Source organism: Salmo salar, chromosome ssa16, assembly GCF_905237065.1.
Source record: "Salmo salar chromosome ssa16, Ssal_v3.1, whole genome shotgun sequence".
NCBI lineage: Eukaryota > Metazoa > Chordata > Actinopteri > Salmoniformes > Salmonidae > Salmo > Salmo salar.
In genome coordinates, this window is record NC_059457.1 from 76,512,553 (window position 1) to 76,524,584 (window position 12,032).

At 45.1% G+C, this 12,032-nt stretch overlaps 1 protein-coding gene across 12 annotated transcripts in view; it reads right to left on the reverse strand.

Annotated features, from left to right (window-relative positions):
• LOC106591349 (tensin) overlaps window positions 1-12,032 on the reverse strand; it is a 193,409-nt gene that overhangs the window by 61,840 nt on the left and 119,537 nt on the right. For 4 of the 12 annotated variants that reach the window (XM_045697910.1, XM_045697915.1, XM_045697911.1 and 1 more), the window contains 4 exons: window positions 4,111-4,158; window positions 2,606-2,626; window positions 189-215; window positions 13-54 (listed from right to left, as the gene is read on the reverse strand). In XM_045697910.1, the coding sequence (XP_045553866.1) occupies window positions 13-54; window positions 189-215; window positions 2,606-2,626; window positions 4,111-4,158 (138 nt within the window). The remainder of the gene's footprint in view (window positions 1-12; window positions 55-188; window positions 216-2,605; window positions 2,627-4,110; window positions 4,159-12,032) is intronic. The other 8 variants (XM_045697912.1, XM_045697913.1, XM_045697920.1 and 5 more) reach the window with 2 other exon arrangements.

The window sequence follows — 12,032 nt, forward strand, 5'->3', positions numbered from 1 at the left end:
AGAGAGACTTACCGGAGTTTCTACATGCTTCAACGGCAGCTGAGGAGTGGCCGGCTGAAGGGAGAGAGAGATGGAGATCAGGTGAGTATACACTCTTCTTTGTTTCTCCTTTATCTCTCCATGCAGGTTCATCTGATTCAATCACTTTGTCAAGAGAGACGAGGTCCAGACCTGGTTGTGCTACTCACCCGTGAATTAAGCGAAGCAACTGACCTCTGTCACATCGAATGGTAGAACAGAGACAGGGAAAAAGAACAAGAGAAAGAGAGGAAGGGAGAGAGATAGAAAGGGAGGAAGGGAGAGAGATAGAAAGGGAGGACGGGAGAAAAGAAAAGCAGCTGTGAAGGTTCTTTTATAGAACTCTCTCCTCCCTGAACGCTGTTAATGATCCACGTGAGACACACTGCCATTCCATTAACCCTGAGAGGAGAACATGAGGGCCTTGGGCCTGCTCACACACACACACACACACACACACACACACACACACACACACACACACACACACACACACACACACACACACACACACACACACACACACAAACAGACATGCACACATGCACGCATGCACACATGCACGCACACACACACTCACTGCTAACACGTACATAATTTGTTGCTGTGTGTGTGCATCAGTTTAAGTGTGTGTGTGTGTGTGTGTGTGTGTGTGTGTGTGTGTGTGTGTGTGTAGAAGCATCAAGTATCAGTTAACAGTGTGTGTGTGTGTGTGTGTGTGTGTGTGTGTGTGTGTGTGTGTGTGTGTGTGTGTGTGTGTGTGTGTGTGTGTGTGTGTGTGTGTGTGTGTGCAGAAGCATCAGTAAACAGTGTGTGTATAGAAGCATCAGTAAACAGCGTGTGTGTAGAAGCATCAGTAAACAGTGTGTGTGTAGAAGCATCAGTAAACAGTGTGTGTGTATAGAAGCATCAGTAAACAGTGTGTGTGTAGAAGCATCAGTAAACAGTGTGTGTGTAGAAGCATCAGTAAACAGTGTGTGTAGAAGCATCAGTAAACAGTGTGTGTAGAAGCATCAGTAAACAGTGTGTGTGTAGAAGCATCAGTAAACAGGGTGTGTGTAGAAGCATCAGTAAACAGTGTGTGTCGTAGCATCAGTAAACAGTGTGTGTGTAGAAGCATCAGTAAACAGTGTGTGTGTATAGAAGCATCAGTAAACAGTGTGTGTGTGTAGAAGCATCAGTAAACTGTGTGTGTAGAAGCATCAGTAAACAGTGTGTGTGTAAAAGCATCAGTAAACAGTGTGTGTGTAGAAGCATCCGTAAACAGTGTGTGTAGAAGCATCAGTAAACAGTGTGTGTGTAGAAGCATCAGTAAACAGTGTGTGTAGAAGCATCAGTAAACAGTATGTGTATAGAAGCATCAGTAAACAGTGTGTGTGTGTATAGACGCATCAGTAAACAGTGTGTGTGTAGAAGCATCAGTAAACAGTGTGTGTATAGAAGCATCAGTAAACAGTGTGTGTAGAAGCATCAGTAAACAGTGTGTGTGTAGAAGCATCAGTAAACAGCGTGTGTGTAGAAGCATCAGTAAACAGTATGTGTATAGAAGCATCAGTAAACAGTGTGTGTATAGAAGCATCAGTAAACAGTGTGTGTATAGAAGCATCAGTAAACAGTGTGTGTAGAAGCATCAGTAAACAGTGTGTGTATAGAAGCATCAGTAAACAGTGTGTGTAGAAGCATCAGTAAACAGTATGTGTATAGAAGCATCAGTAAACAGTGTGTGTGTATAGAAGCATCAGTAAACAGTGTGTGTGTATAGAAGCATCAGTAAACAGTGTGTGTGTATAGAAGCATCAGTAAACAGTGTGTGTGTATAGAAGCATCAGTAAACAGTGTGTGTGTAGAAGTATCAGTAAACAGTGTGTGTGTAGAAGCATCAGTAAACAGTGTGTGTAAGTCAATATTTAAACAGGGAGATTGATAGCAGTTAACTCTCCATCAGTCTAACATGCTCCTCATAGGAGTGGGCATCAGGACATGATGATGAAAACATAAAAACCCACTCCAAACCATTGAAATGAGCAGGTTTATTGAGTGTTTACATTTGTATCATGTCTTATGGTGTCCCACTCTCATAGCTACAGAACTATCTTTAGGGAAAGCATGCTACCATGCTAAAAAGGCATGGGAGGGAAAAAATGCAGAAGGCTCAAAATAAACATCTGTAGCACTGTTTTAAAAGCCATGGGAGTCAAAACAGACACAGTCCACAGGGAATCAGCACAAATGTGTGGACTGTTTGGATTAGTAGAACATTCGGTCGTGACCAGAGGTTGGGGTCAATTCCTTTTCAACTCAGTCAATTCAGAAAGTCAACAGAAATCCCAGTTCTAATTCCCAACGCTTCTCTAGGAGACCAAAATGGAATTAGAATTTGTACATTTCAGTTTACTTCCTGCACTGAAATGGAATCGATCCCCTCACCATGGCACTCAAAGTGGCTTAATGCAGAAACGGTTTGTCATGAAGTCAAAGCACCAGACTATTTTTTGCCTCCCTGACGCAAGACAAGGTGCTGTGGACTAGAGCACCCTCTAGGGGACAAAAAGTAGCATTACACCGCTTTTTATTTCTCTCATCTCACCCAAGGAGGATCAGTGGACGGCTAAAGAAGGGAGGGAAGGAAGGAAGGACAGAGGGAAGGAAGCCATTCAAGACATTTCAAGACTATACGGACATAGCCCCTAGAATAGGTGAAAAAGCTCAGAGTTGAACATGAACTTCTGACCCTGTGAGTGATTATTCTCAGAACAATCCCAGGACGTCACATAGACGTGAGTGAGGAGAACCTGGGGTCACAACTCTGTTTGGTGTCCGTTCATACATCATACGTTCATAACACACACACATACTTTAAACGACGGATGGGGGTCTTCCATTACTATGGACTGTCAGAAGAATAGCACACACACTGAGAAACCACTCTGTATGTGACCCTGTGTAGAGATTACCCCTAACCAACCACTCTGTATGTGACCCTGTGTAGAGATTACCCCTAACCAACCACTCTGTATGTGACCCTGTGTAGAGATTACCCCCTAACCAACCACTCTGTATGTGACCCTGTGTAGAGGTTACCCCCTAACCAACCACTCTGTATGTGACCCTGTGTAGAGATTACCCCCTAACCAACCACTCTGTATGTGACCCTGTGTAGAGATTACCCACTAACCAACCACTCTAAATGTGACCATGTGTAGAGATTGCCCACCTAACCAACCACTCTGTATGTGACCCTGTGTAGAGATTACCCCCTAACCAACCACTCTGTATGTGACCCTGTGTAGAGATTACCCCCTAACCAACCACTCTGTATGTGACCCTGTGTAGAGATTACCCCCTAACCAACCACTCTGTATGTGACCCTGTGTAGAGATTACCCCCTAACCAACCACTCTGTATGTGACCCTGTGTAGAGATTACCCCCTAACCAACCACTCTGTATGTGACCCTGTGTAGAGATGACCCCCTAACCAACCACTCTGCCCTTCTTTATACAGCAGTTTGAATGATTACAGTATGTGGGAACGGCTATTTTCCTGTCAGTGAATGACACAGGTACTAACGTACAGACCGACAGAGACAGGCACTAACAGACAGACAGACAGACAGACAGACAGACAGACAGACAGACAGACAGACAGACAGACAGACAGACAGACAGACAGACAGACAGACAGACAGACAGACAGACAGACAGACAGGTACTAACATACAGACAGAGAGAGACAGGCAGACAGGTACTAACATACAGACAGAGAGAGACAGGCAGACAGGTACTAACATACAGACAGAGAGAGACAGGCAGACAGGTACTAACATTCAGACAGACAAAGACAGGCAGACAGGTACTAACATTCAGACAGACAAAGAAAGGCAGACAGGTTCTAACATACAGACAGAGAGAGACAGGCAGACATGTACTAACATTCAGACAGACAAAGACAGGCAGAGAGGCTGCAGTGACAGGCCATGTGAGTGTCTGTCTGAACCTAAAAGGGGGTAGGGTGAAGTTAGACCTTAGACACTGATCTATGGTCAGTTTAGCATAAAGGTTAGGATACACACACACACACATTGTGTACACACCGGCTTGGTAGGTGATCCGGTAGGTGCCACACATGCATCTGCGAGGACCTGTAGAGACAGAGAGAGAAGATCAGGTTAGGACACGAATCTCAGAATCATCTATCTATCTATCTATCGCACATTTTGGGCGGTAGGTTGAGGGAAAGAGAGAGTGAGGGAGAGAGAGAGAGAGAGAGAGAGAGAGAGAGAGAGAGAGAGAGCGAAAGAGAGCGAGGTTTGACACGTCTCTTGAATAGTACAGTATTTGCCAAGTCACTCGGGACCTCACAGAAATAGGCTAAGAGAATAAGAAGAATACAAGTAAACTGTTGGGAAAATACTGTCTGGTGGCTGAACTACCTTCACCCCTTCCTCACACAACTATGAATATCATGTGATAGAGGTCTAGATTTGATCAAACCTGGCACACAATTCTGATGACATTGATATCAAACAGTAAGAACAAGGAGGAGCATACCGATGCGATATCAAGGAGATTGAATTGAGTACTGACTATATAATTGTATGTGTGTAATTGAGTACTGACTATATAATGGTATGTGTGTAATTGAGTACTGACTATATAATGGTATGTGTGTAATTGAGTACTGACTATATAATGGTATGTGTGTAATTGAGTACTGACTATATAACGGTATGTGTGTAATTGAGTACTGACTATATAATGGTATTTGTGTAATTGAGTACTGACTATATAATGGTATCTGTGTAATTGAGTACTGACTATATAATGGTATGTGTGTAATTTGAGTACTGACTATATAACGGTATGTGTGTAATTGAGCACTGACTATATAACGGTATGTGTGTAATTGAGTACTGACTATATAATGGTATGTGTGTAATTGAGTACTGACTATATAATGGCTGTGTACAGGCAGGGTGATCGGTAAGCTGTTCTGACAGCTGATGCTTAAAGTTAGAGAGGGAGATAAGTCTCCAGCTTCAGTGATTTTTGCAATTCGTTCCAGTCATTGGCAGCAGAGAACTGGAAGGACAGGCGGCCAAAGGAAGTGTTGGCTTTGAGGATGACCAGTGAAATATACCTGCTGGAGCGCGTGGTACGGGTGGGTGTTGCTATGGTGACCAGTGAGCTGAGATAAGGCGGGGCTTTACCTAGCAAAGACTTATAGATGACCTGGAGCCAGTGTGTTTACTATATGGTTGCTTCCGGGTTTGGAGCGGGTAGTCGCACTTCGCTTCGCTCCACAGGTAATATTACATTTCATTACATTACAACGGTTGATTTGTTTGATCTGAGCAATTTTTCTTAGCTAGCTACATAGCCGTCTTTGTATCATAGTTAATTGTGTAGTTTAGAGTAATTATCGAGGTTAGCTAGCCAGCCAGCTGTTTTCGTCCTCCTAACTTAGTCAACACTGCTAGCTAGCCAACTAGCCAACTTCTACCGACTAGCAGCACTGTAGAAACTATTACATTATAACGGAACGACTTGATTAGTGTAGTGTTAGCTAGCTACATAGTTGTCTTTGCTGTCTTTGTATCTAAGATAATTGTGTAGTTTAGAGTAATTATCGAGGTTAGCTAGCCAGCCGCGACGCGACACCGTTGTCCAGACTCCAGACTTAGTCAACACACCTAGTCATCATCAAACCCACTGCTAGCTAGCCAACCTTTACTGACTAGCAGCAGTGTAGAAACTAATACATTACAACGGAACGATTTGACTATTGCAGTGTTAGCTAGCTACATAGTTGTCTTTGTCATAGTTTGATAATTGTGTAGTTTAGAGTAATTATCGAGGTTAGCTAGCCAGCTATTTTCGTCCCCCGCGACGCCATTTTTCCAAACCTAGCCAACTATTACCGACGAGCAGCATTGTAGAAACTAAATACATTACAAAGGAACGTCTTGATTAGTGCTATGTTAGCTAGCTACATAGTTGCTTTTGTATCATGATAAGGTGTAGTACTGAAACTATCGAGGTTACCTAGCCAGCTACACGTTCAAACAAAGTCAACAACGCAGCCACTACTAGCTAGCCTACTTCACCAGCCAGCTGTACTGTATCATCTTCGTTATCTTAGTCAATAAGATTTTTGCAACGTAAGCTTAACTTTCTGAACATTCGAGACGTGTAGTCCACTTGTCATTCCAATCTCCTTTGCATTAGCGTAGCCTCTTCTGTAGCCTGTCAACTATGTGTCTGTCTATCCCTGTTCTCTCCCCTCTGCACAGGCCACACAAACGCTTCACACCGCGTGGCCGCTGCCACTCTAACCTGGTGGTCCCAGAGCGCACGACCCACGTGGAGTTCCAGGTCTCCGGCAGCCTCTGGAACTGCCGGTCTGCGGCCAACAAGGCAGAGTTCATCTCGGCCTATGCTACTCTCCAGTCCCTCGACTTCTTGGCACTGACAGAAACATGGATTACCACAGATAACACTGCTACTCCTACTGCTCTCTCCTCGTCTGCCCACGTGTTCTCGCATACCCCGAGAGCATCTGGCCAGCGGGGTGGTGGCACTGGAATCCTCATCTCTCCCAAGTGGACATTCTCTCTTTCTCCCCTGACCCATCTGTCTATCTCCTCATTTGAATTCCATGCTGTCACAGTCACCAGCACTTTCAAGCTTAACCTGTTAGGGCTAGGGGGCAGCATTTGCACGTCTGGATAAAAAAAATGTACCCGATTTAATCTGGTTACTAATCCTACCCAGTAACTAGAATATGCATATACTTATTATATATGGATAGAAAACACTCTAAAGTTTCTAAAACTGTTTGAATGGTGTCTGTGAGTATAACAGAACTCATTTGGCAGGCAAAACCCTGAGACATTTTCTGACAGGAAGTGGATACCTGATGTGTTGTATTGACTTTAAACCTATCCCATTGAAAAACACAGGGGCTGAGGAATATTTTGGCACTTCCTATTGCTTCCACTAGATGTCACCAGCCTTTACAAAGTGTTTTGAGTCTTCTGGAGGGAGATCTGACCGAACAAGAGCCATGGAACGATGATGTCCCATTAGACACCTGGCGCGCGAGTTCATGTTGGGTACCCTCGTTCCAATACGTTATAAAAGAGTATGCATTCGTCCACCTTGAATATTATTCATGTTCTGGTTAAAAAAGGCCCTAATGATTTATGCTATACAACGTTTGACATGTTTGAACGAACGGAAATATATTTTTTCCCCTCGTTCATGACGAGAAGTCCGGCTGGCTTAGATCATGTGCTAACAAGACGGAGATTTTTGGACATAAATGATGAGCTTTTTTGAACAAAACTACATTCGTTATGGACCTGTGATACCTGGAAGTGACATCTGATGAAGAGAATCAAAGGTAATGGATTATTTACATAGTATTTTCGATTTTAGATCTCCCCAACATGACGTCTAGTCTGTATCGCAACGCGTATTTTTCTGGGCGCAGTGCTCAGATTATTGCAAAGTGTGATTTCCCAGTAAGGTTATTTTTAAATCTGGCAAGTTGATTGCGTTCAAGAGATGTAAATCTATAATTCTTTAAATGACAATATAATATTTTATCAATGTTTTCTAATTTTAATTATTTAATTTGTGACGCTGACTTGACTGCCGGTTATTGGAGGGAAACGATTTCCTCAACATCAACGCCATAGTAAAACGCTGTTTTTGGATATAAATATGAACTTGATAGAACTAAAAATGCATGCATTGTCTAACATAATGTCCTAGGAGTGTCATCTGATGGAGATTGTAAAAGGTTAGTGCATCATTTTAGCTGGTTTTATGGTTTTGGTGACCCTGTCTTTGACTTGACAAAACATTACACACAACTCTTGTAAATGTACTGTCCTAACATACTCTAAATTTATGCTTTCGCCGTAAAACCTTTTTGAAATCGTAAAACGTGGTTAGATTAAGGAGATGTTTATCTTTCAAATGGTGTAAAATAGTTGTATTTTTGAAAAATTTGAATTTTGACATTTATTTGGATTCAAATTTGCCGCTCTTGAAATGCACCTGCTGTTGATGGAGTGCACCACGGGTGGCACGCTAGCGTCCCACCTAGCCCATAGAGGTTAACATCCTTATTATTTATCGCCCTCCAGGTTCCCTTGGAGAGTTCATCAATGAGCTTGACGTCTTGATAAGTTCCTTTCCTGAGGATGGCTCACCTCTCACAGTTCTGGGTGACTTTAACCTCCCCACGTCTACCTTTGACTCATTCCTCTCTGCCTCCTTCTTTTCACTCCTCTCCTCTTTTGACCTCACCCTCTCACCTTCCCCCCCTACTCACAAGGCAGGCAATACGCTTGACCTCATCTTTACTAGATGCTGTTCGTCCACTAATCTCATTGCAACTCCCCTCCAAGTCTCCGACCACTACCTTGTATCCTTTTCCCTCTCGCTCTCATCCAACACTTCTCACTCTGCCCCTACTTGGATGGTATTGCGCCGTCCCAACCTTCGCTCTCTCTCTCCCGCTACTCTCTCCTCTTCCATCCTATCATCTCTTCCCTCTTCTCAAACCTTCTCCAACCTATCCCCTGATTCTGCCTCCTCAACCCTCCTCTCCTCCCTTTCTGCATCCTTTGATTCTCTATGTCCCCTATCCTCCAGGCCGGCTCGGTCCTCCCCTCCTGCTCCGTGGCTCGACGACTCATTGCGAGCTCACAGAACAGGGCTCCGGGCAGCCGAGCGGAAATGGAGGAAAACTCGCCTCCCTGCGGACCTGGCATCCTTTCACTCCCTCCTCTCTACATTTTCCTCTTCTGTCTCTGCTGCTAAAGCCACTTTCTACCACTCTAAATTCCAAGCATCTGCCTCTAACCCTAGGAAGCTCTTTGCCACCTTCTCCTCCCTCCTGAATCCTCCTCCCCCTCCCCCTCCCTCCTCCCTCTCTGCGGATGACTTCGTCAACCATTTTGAAAAGAAGGTCGACGACATCCGATCCTCGTTTGCTAAGTCAAACGACACCGCTGGTCCTGCTCACACTGCCCTACCCTGTGCTTTGACCTCTTTCTCCCCTCTCTCTCCAGATGAAATCTCGCGTCTTGTGACGGCCGGCCGCCCAACAACCTGTCCGCTTGACCCTATCCCCTCCTCTCTTCTCCAGACCATTTCCGGAGACCTTCTCCCTTACCTCACCTCGCTCATCAACTCATCCTTGACCGCTGGCTACGTCCCTTCCGTCTTCAAGAGAGCGAGAGTTGCACCCCTTCTGAAAAAACCTACACTCGATCCCTCCGATGTCAACAACTACAGACCAGTATCCCTTCTTTCTTTTCTCTCCAAAACTCTTGAACGTGCCGTCCTTGGCCAGCTCTCCTGCTATCTCTCTCAGAATGACCTTCTTGATCCAAATCAGTCAGGTTTCAAGACTGGTCATTCAACTGAGACTGCGCTTCTCTGTGTCACGGAGGCTCTCCTCACTGCTAAAGCTAACTCTCTCTCCTCTGCTCTCATCCTCCTAGACCTATCTGCTGCCTTTGATACTGTGAACCATCAGATCCTCCTCTCCACCCTCTCCAAGTTGGGCATCTCCGGCGCGGCCCACGCATGGATTGCGTCCTACCTGACAGGTCGCTCCTACCAGGTGGCGTGGCGAGAATCTGTCTCCGCACCACGTGCTCTCACCACTGGTGTCCCCCAGGGCTCTGTTCTAGGCCCTCTCCTATTCTCGCTATACACCAAGTCACTTGGCTCTGTCATATCCTCACATGGTCTCTCCTATCATTGCTATGCAGACGACACACAATTAATCTTCTCCTTTCCCCCTTCTGATAACCAGGTGGCGAATCGCATCTCTGCATGTCTGGCAGACATATCAGTGTGGATGACGGATCGCCACCTCAAGCTGAACCTCGGCAAGACGGAGCTGCTCTTCCTCCCGGGGAAGGACTGCCCGTTCCATGATCTCGCCATCACGGTTGACAAATCCATTGTGTCCTCCTCCCAGAGTGCTAAGAACCTTGGCGTGACCCTGGACAACACCCTGTCGTTCTCTACTAACATCAAGGCGGTGACCCGATCCTGTAAGTTCATGCTCTACAACATTCGCAGAGTACGACCCTGCCTCACACAGGAAGCGGCGCAGGTCCTAATCCAGGCACTTGTCATCTCCCGTCTGGATTACTGCAACTCGCTGTTGGCTGGGCTTCCTGCCTGTGCCATTAAACCCCTACAACTCATCCAGAACGCCGCAGCCCGTCTGGTGTTCAACCTTCCCAAGTTCTCTCACGTCACCCCGCTCCTCCGCTCTCTCCACTGGCTTCCAGTTGAAGCTCGCATCTGCTACAAGACCATGGTGCTTGCCTACGGAGCTGTGAGGGGAACGGCACCTCCGTACCTTCAGGCTCTGATCAGGCCCTACACCCAAACAAGGGCACTGCGCTCATCCACCTCTGGCCTGCTCGCCTCCCTACCTCTGAGGAAGCACAGTTCCCGCTCAGCCCAGTCAAAACTGTTCGCTGCTCTGGCACCCCAATGGTGGAACAAGCTCCCTCACGACGCCAGGACAGCGGAGTCAATCACCACCTTCCGGAGACACCTGAAACCCCACCTCTTTAAGGAATACCTAGGATAGGATAAAGTAATCCTTCTAACCCCCCCCCCCTTAAAAGATTTAGATGCACTATTGTAAAGTGGTTGTTCCACTGGATATCATAAGGTGAATGCACCAATTTGTAAGTCGCTCTGGATAAGAGCGTCTGCTAAATGACTTAAATGTAAATGTAAATGTATATAATGGCATGTGCGTAATTGAGTACTGACTATATAATGGTATGTGTGTAATTGAGTACTGACTATATGGTGGTATGTGTGTAATTGAGTACTGACTATATGGTGGTATGTCTGTAATTGAGTACTGACTATATAATGGTATGTGTGTAATTGAGTACTGACTATATGGTGGTATGTGTGTAATTGAGTACTGACTATATAACGGTATGTGTGTAATTGAGTACTGACTATATGGTGGTATGTGTGTAATTGAGTACAGGCATTATAATACTGTTAGGAAAATCCTTGGTTCATAGACTAGTTAAATTGCTCAATGACTCCATCACTGTATGAGACACATGCACTAATGCATACTGTATCCCCCATCCTCCACACACACACACACACACACACACACACACACACACACACACACACACACACGCACACACACACACACACACACACACACACAGTGCAGTCAGGGGTTATAATGTCAGTGAGTACAGCTGAGAGAGAGAGAGTCATTGGTTTAAAAGTCAGTGTATTTGCCTCAGGTCCTAATGAAGCTCAGGCTGGAATAATAGGATTAGTGGTGTTCACTGCAGAACCAAAACACATCACACACCATCACACGCAGGAGAATAAACAGAACAGACAAAGAGAGGGAGGGAGGGAGGGAGGGAGGGAGGGAGGGAGGGAGGGAGGGAGGGAGGGAGGGAGGGAGGGAGGGAGGGAGGGAGGAAGAAATAGAACAGTAAATCCTATTGTATTGAAGTTTTACTGGCGCAGGGTTAAGCAACGAGCTACTGTGCTTCTGACAAGTAGACCACATGATTAACACCCTGACATCAGAAAAAGGTCACTTTCAGTAGCTGCACTTAGTTATTGTCAACAACGCAAATGAAAGTACAGACGTAGGATCTTAATTTGAGCCAGTTTGCAACAACAGGAAAATAATCCTGCAGCAACAGGAAATGTGAATTATTATCTGAATTATAATGAATGTTTTTAGAGGTTGCTACATTTTTCGAAAGGGAAAATCAAGTGTAAAACAGATCAGGGGCAATCAGGGGAAGAACATGGATTATTCAAGATCATGTCATTCATATCGGTGTGTCCTCAAATAGAATGTGATGTCACGTAACTTGTAAGTAAGCATTTCACTGTAAGGTCTACACCTGTTGTATTCGGAGCATGTGACGAATACAATTTGATTTGATTTGATAGTGAGTCAGCGTAATCA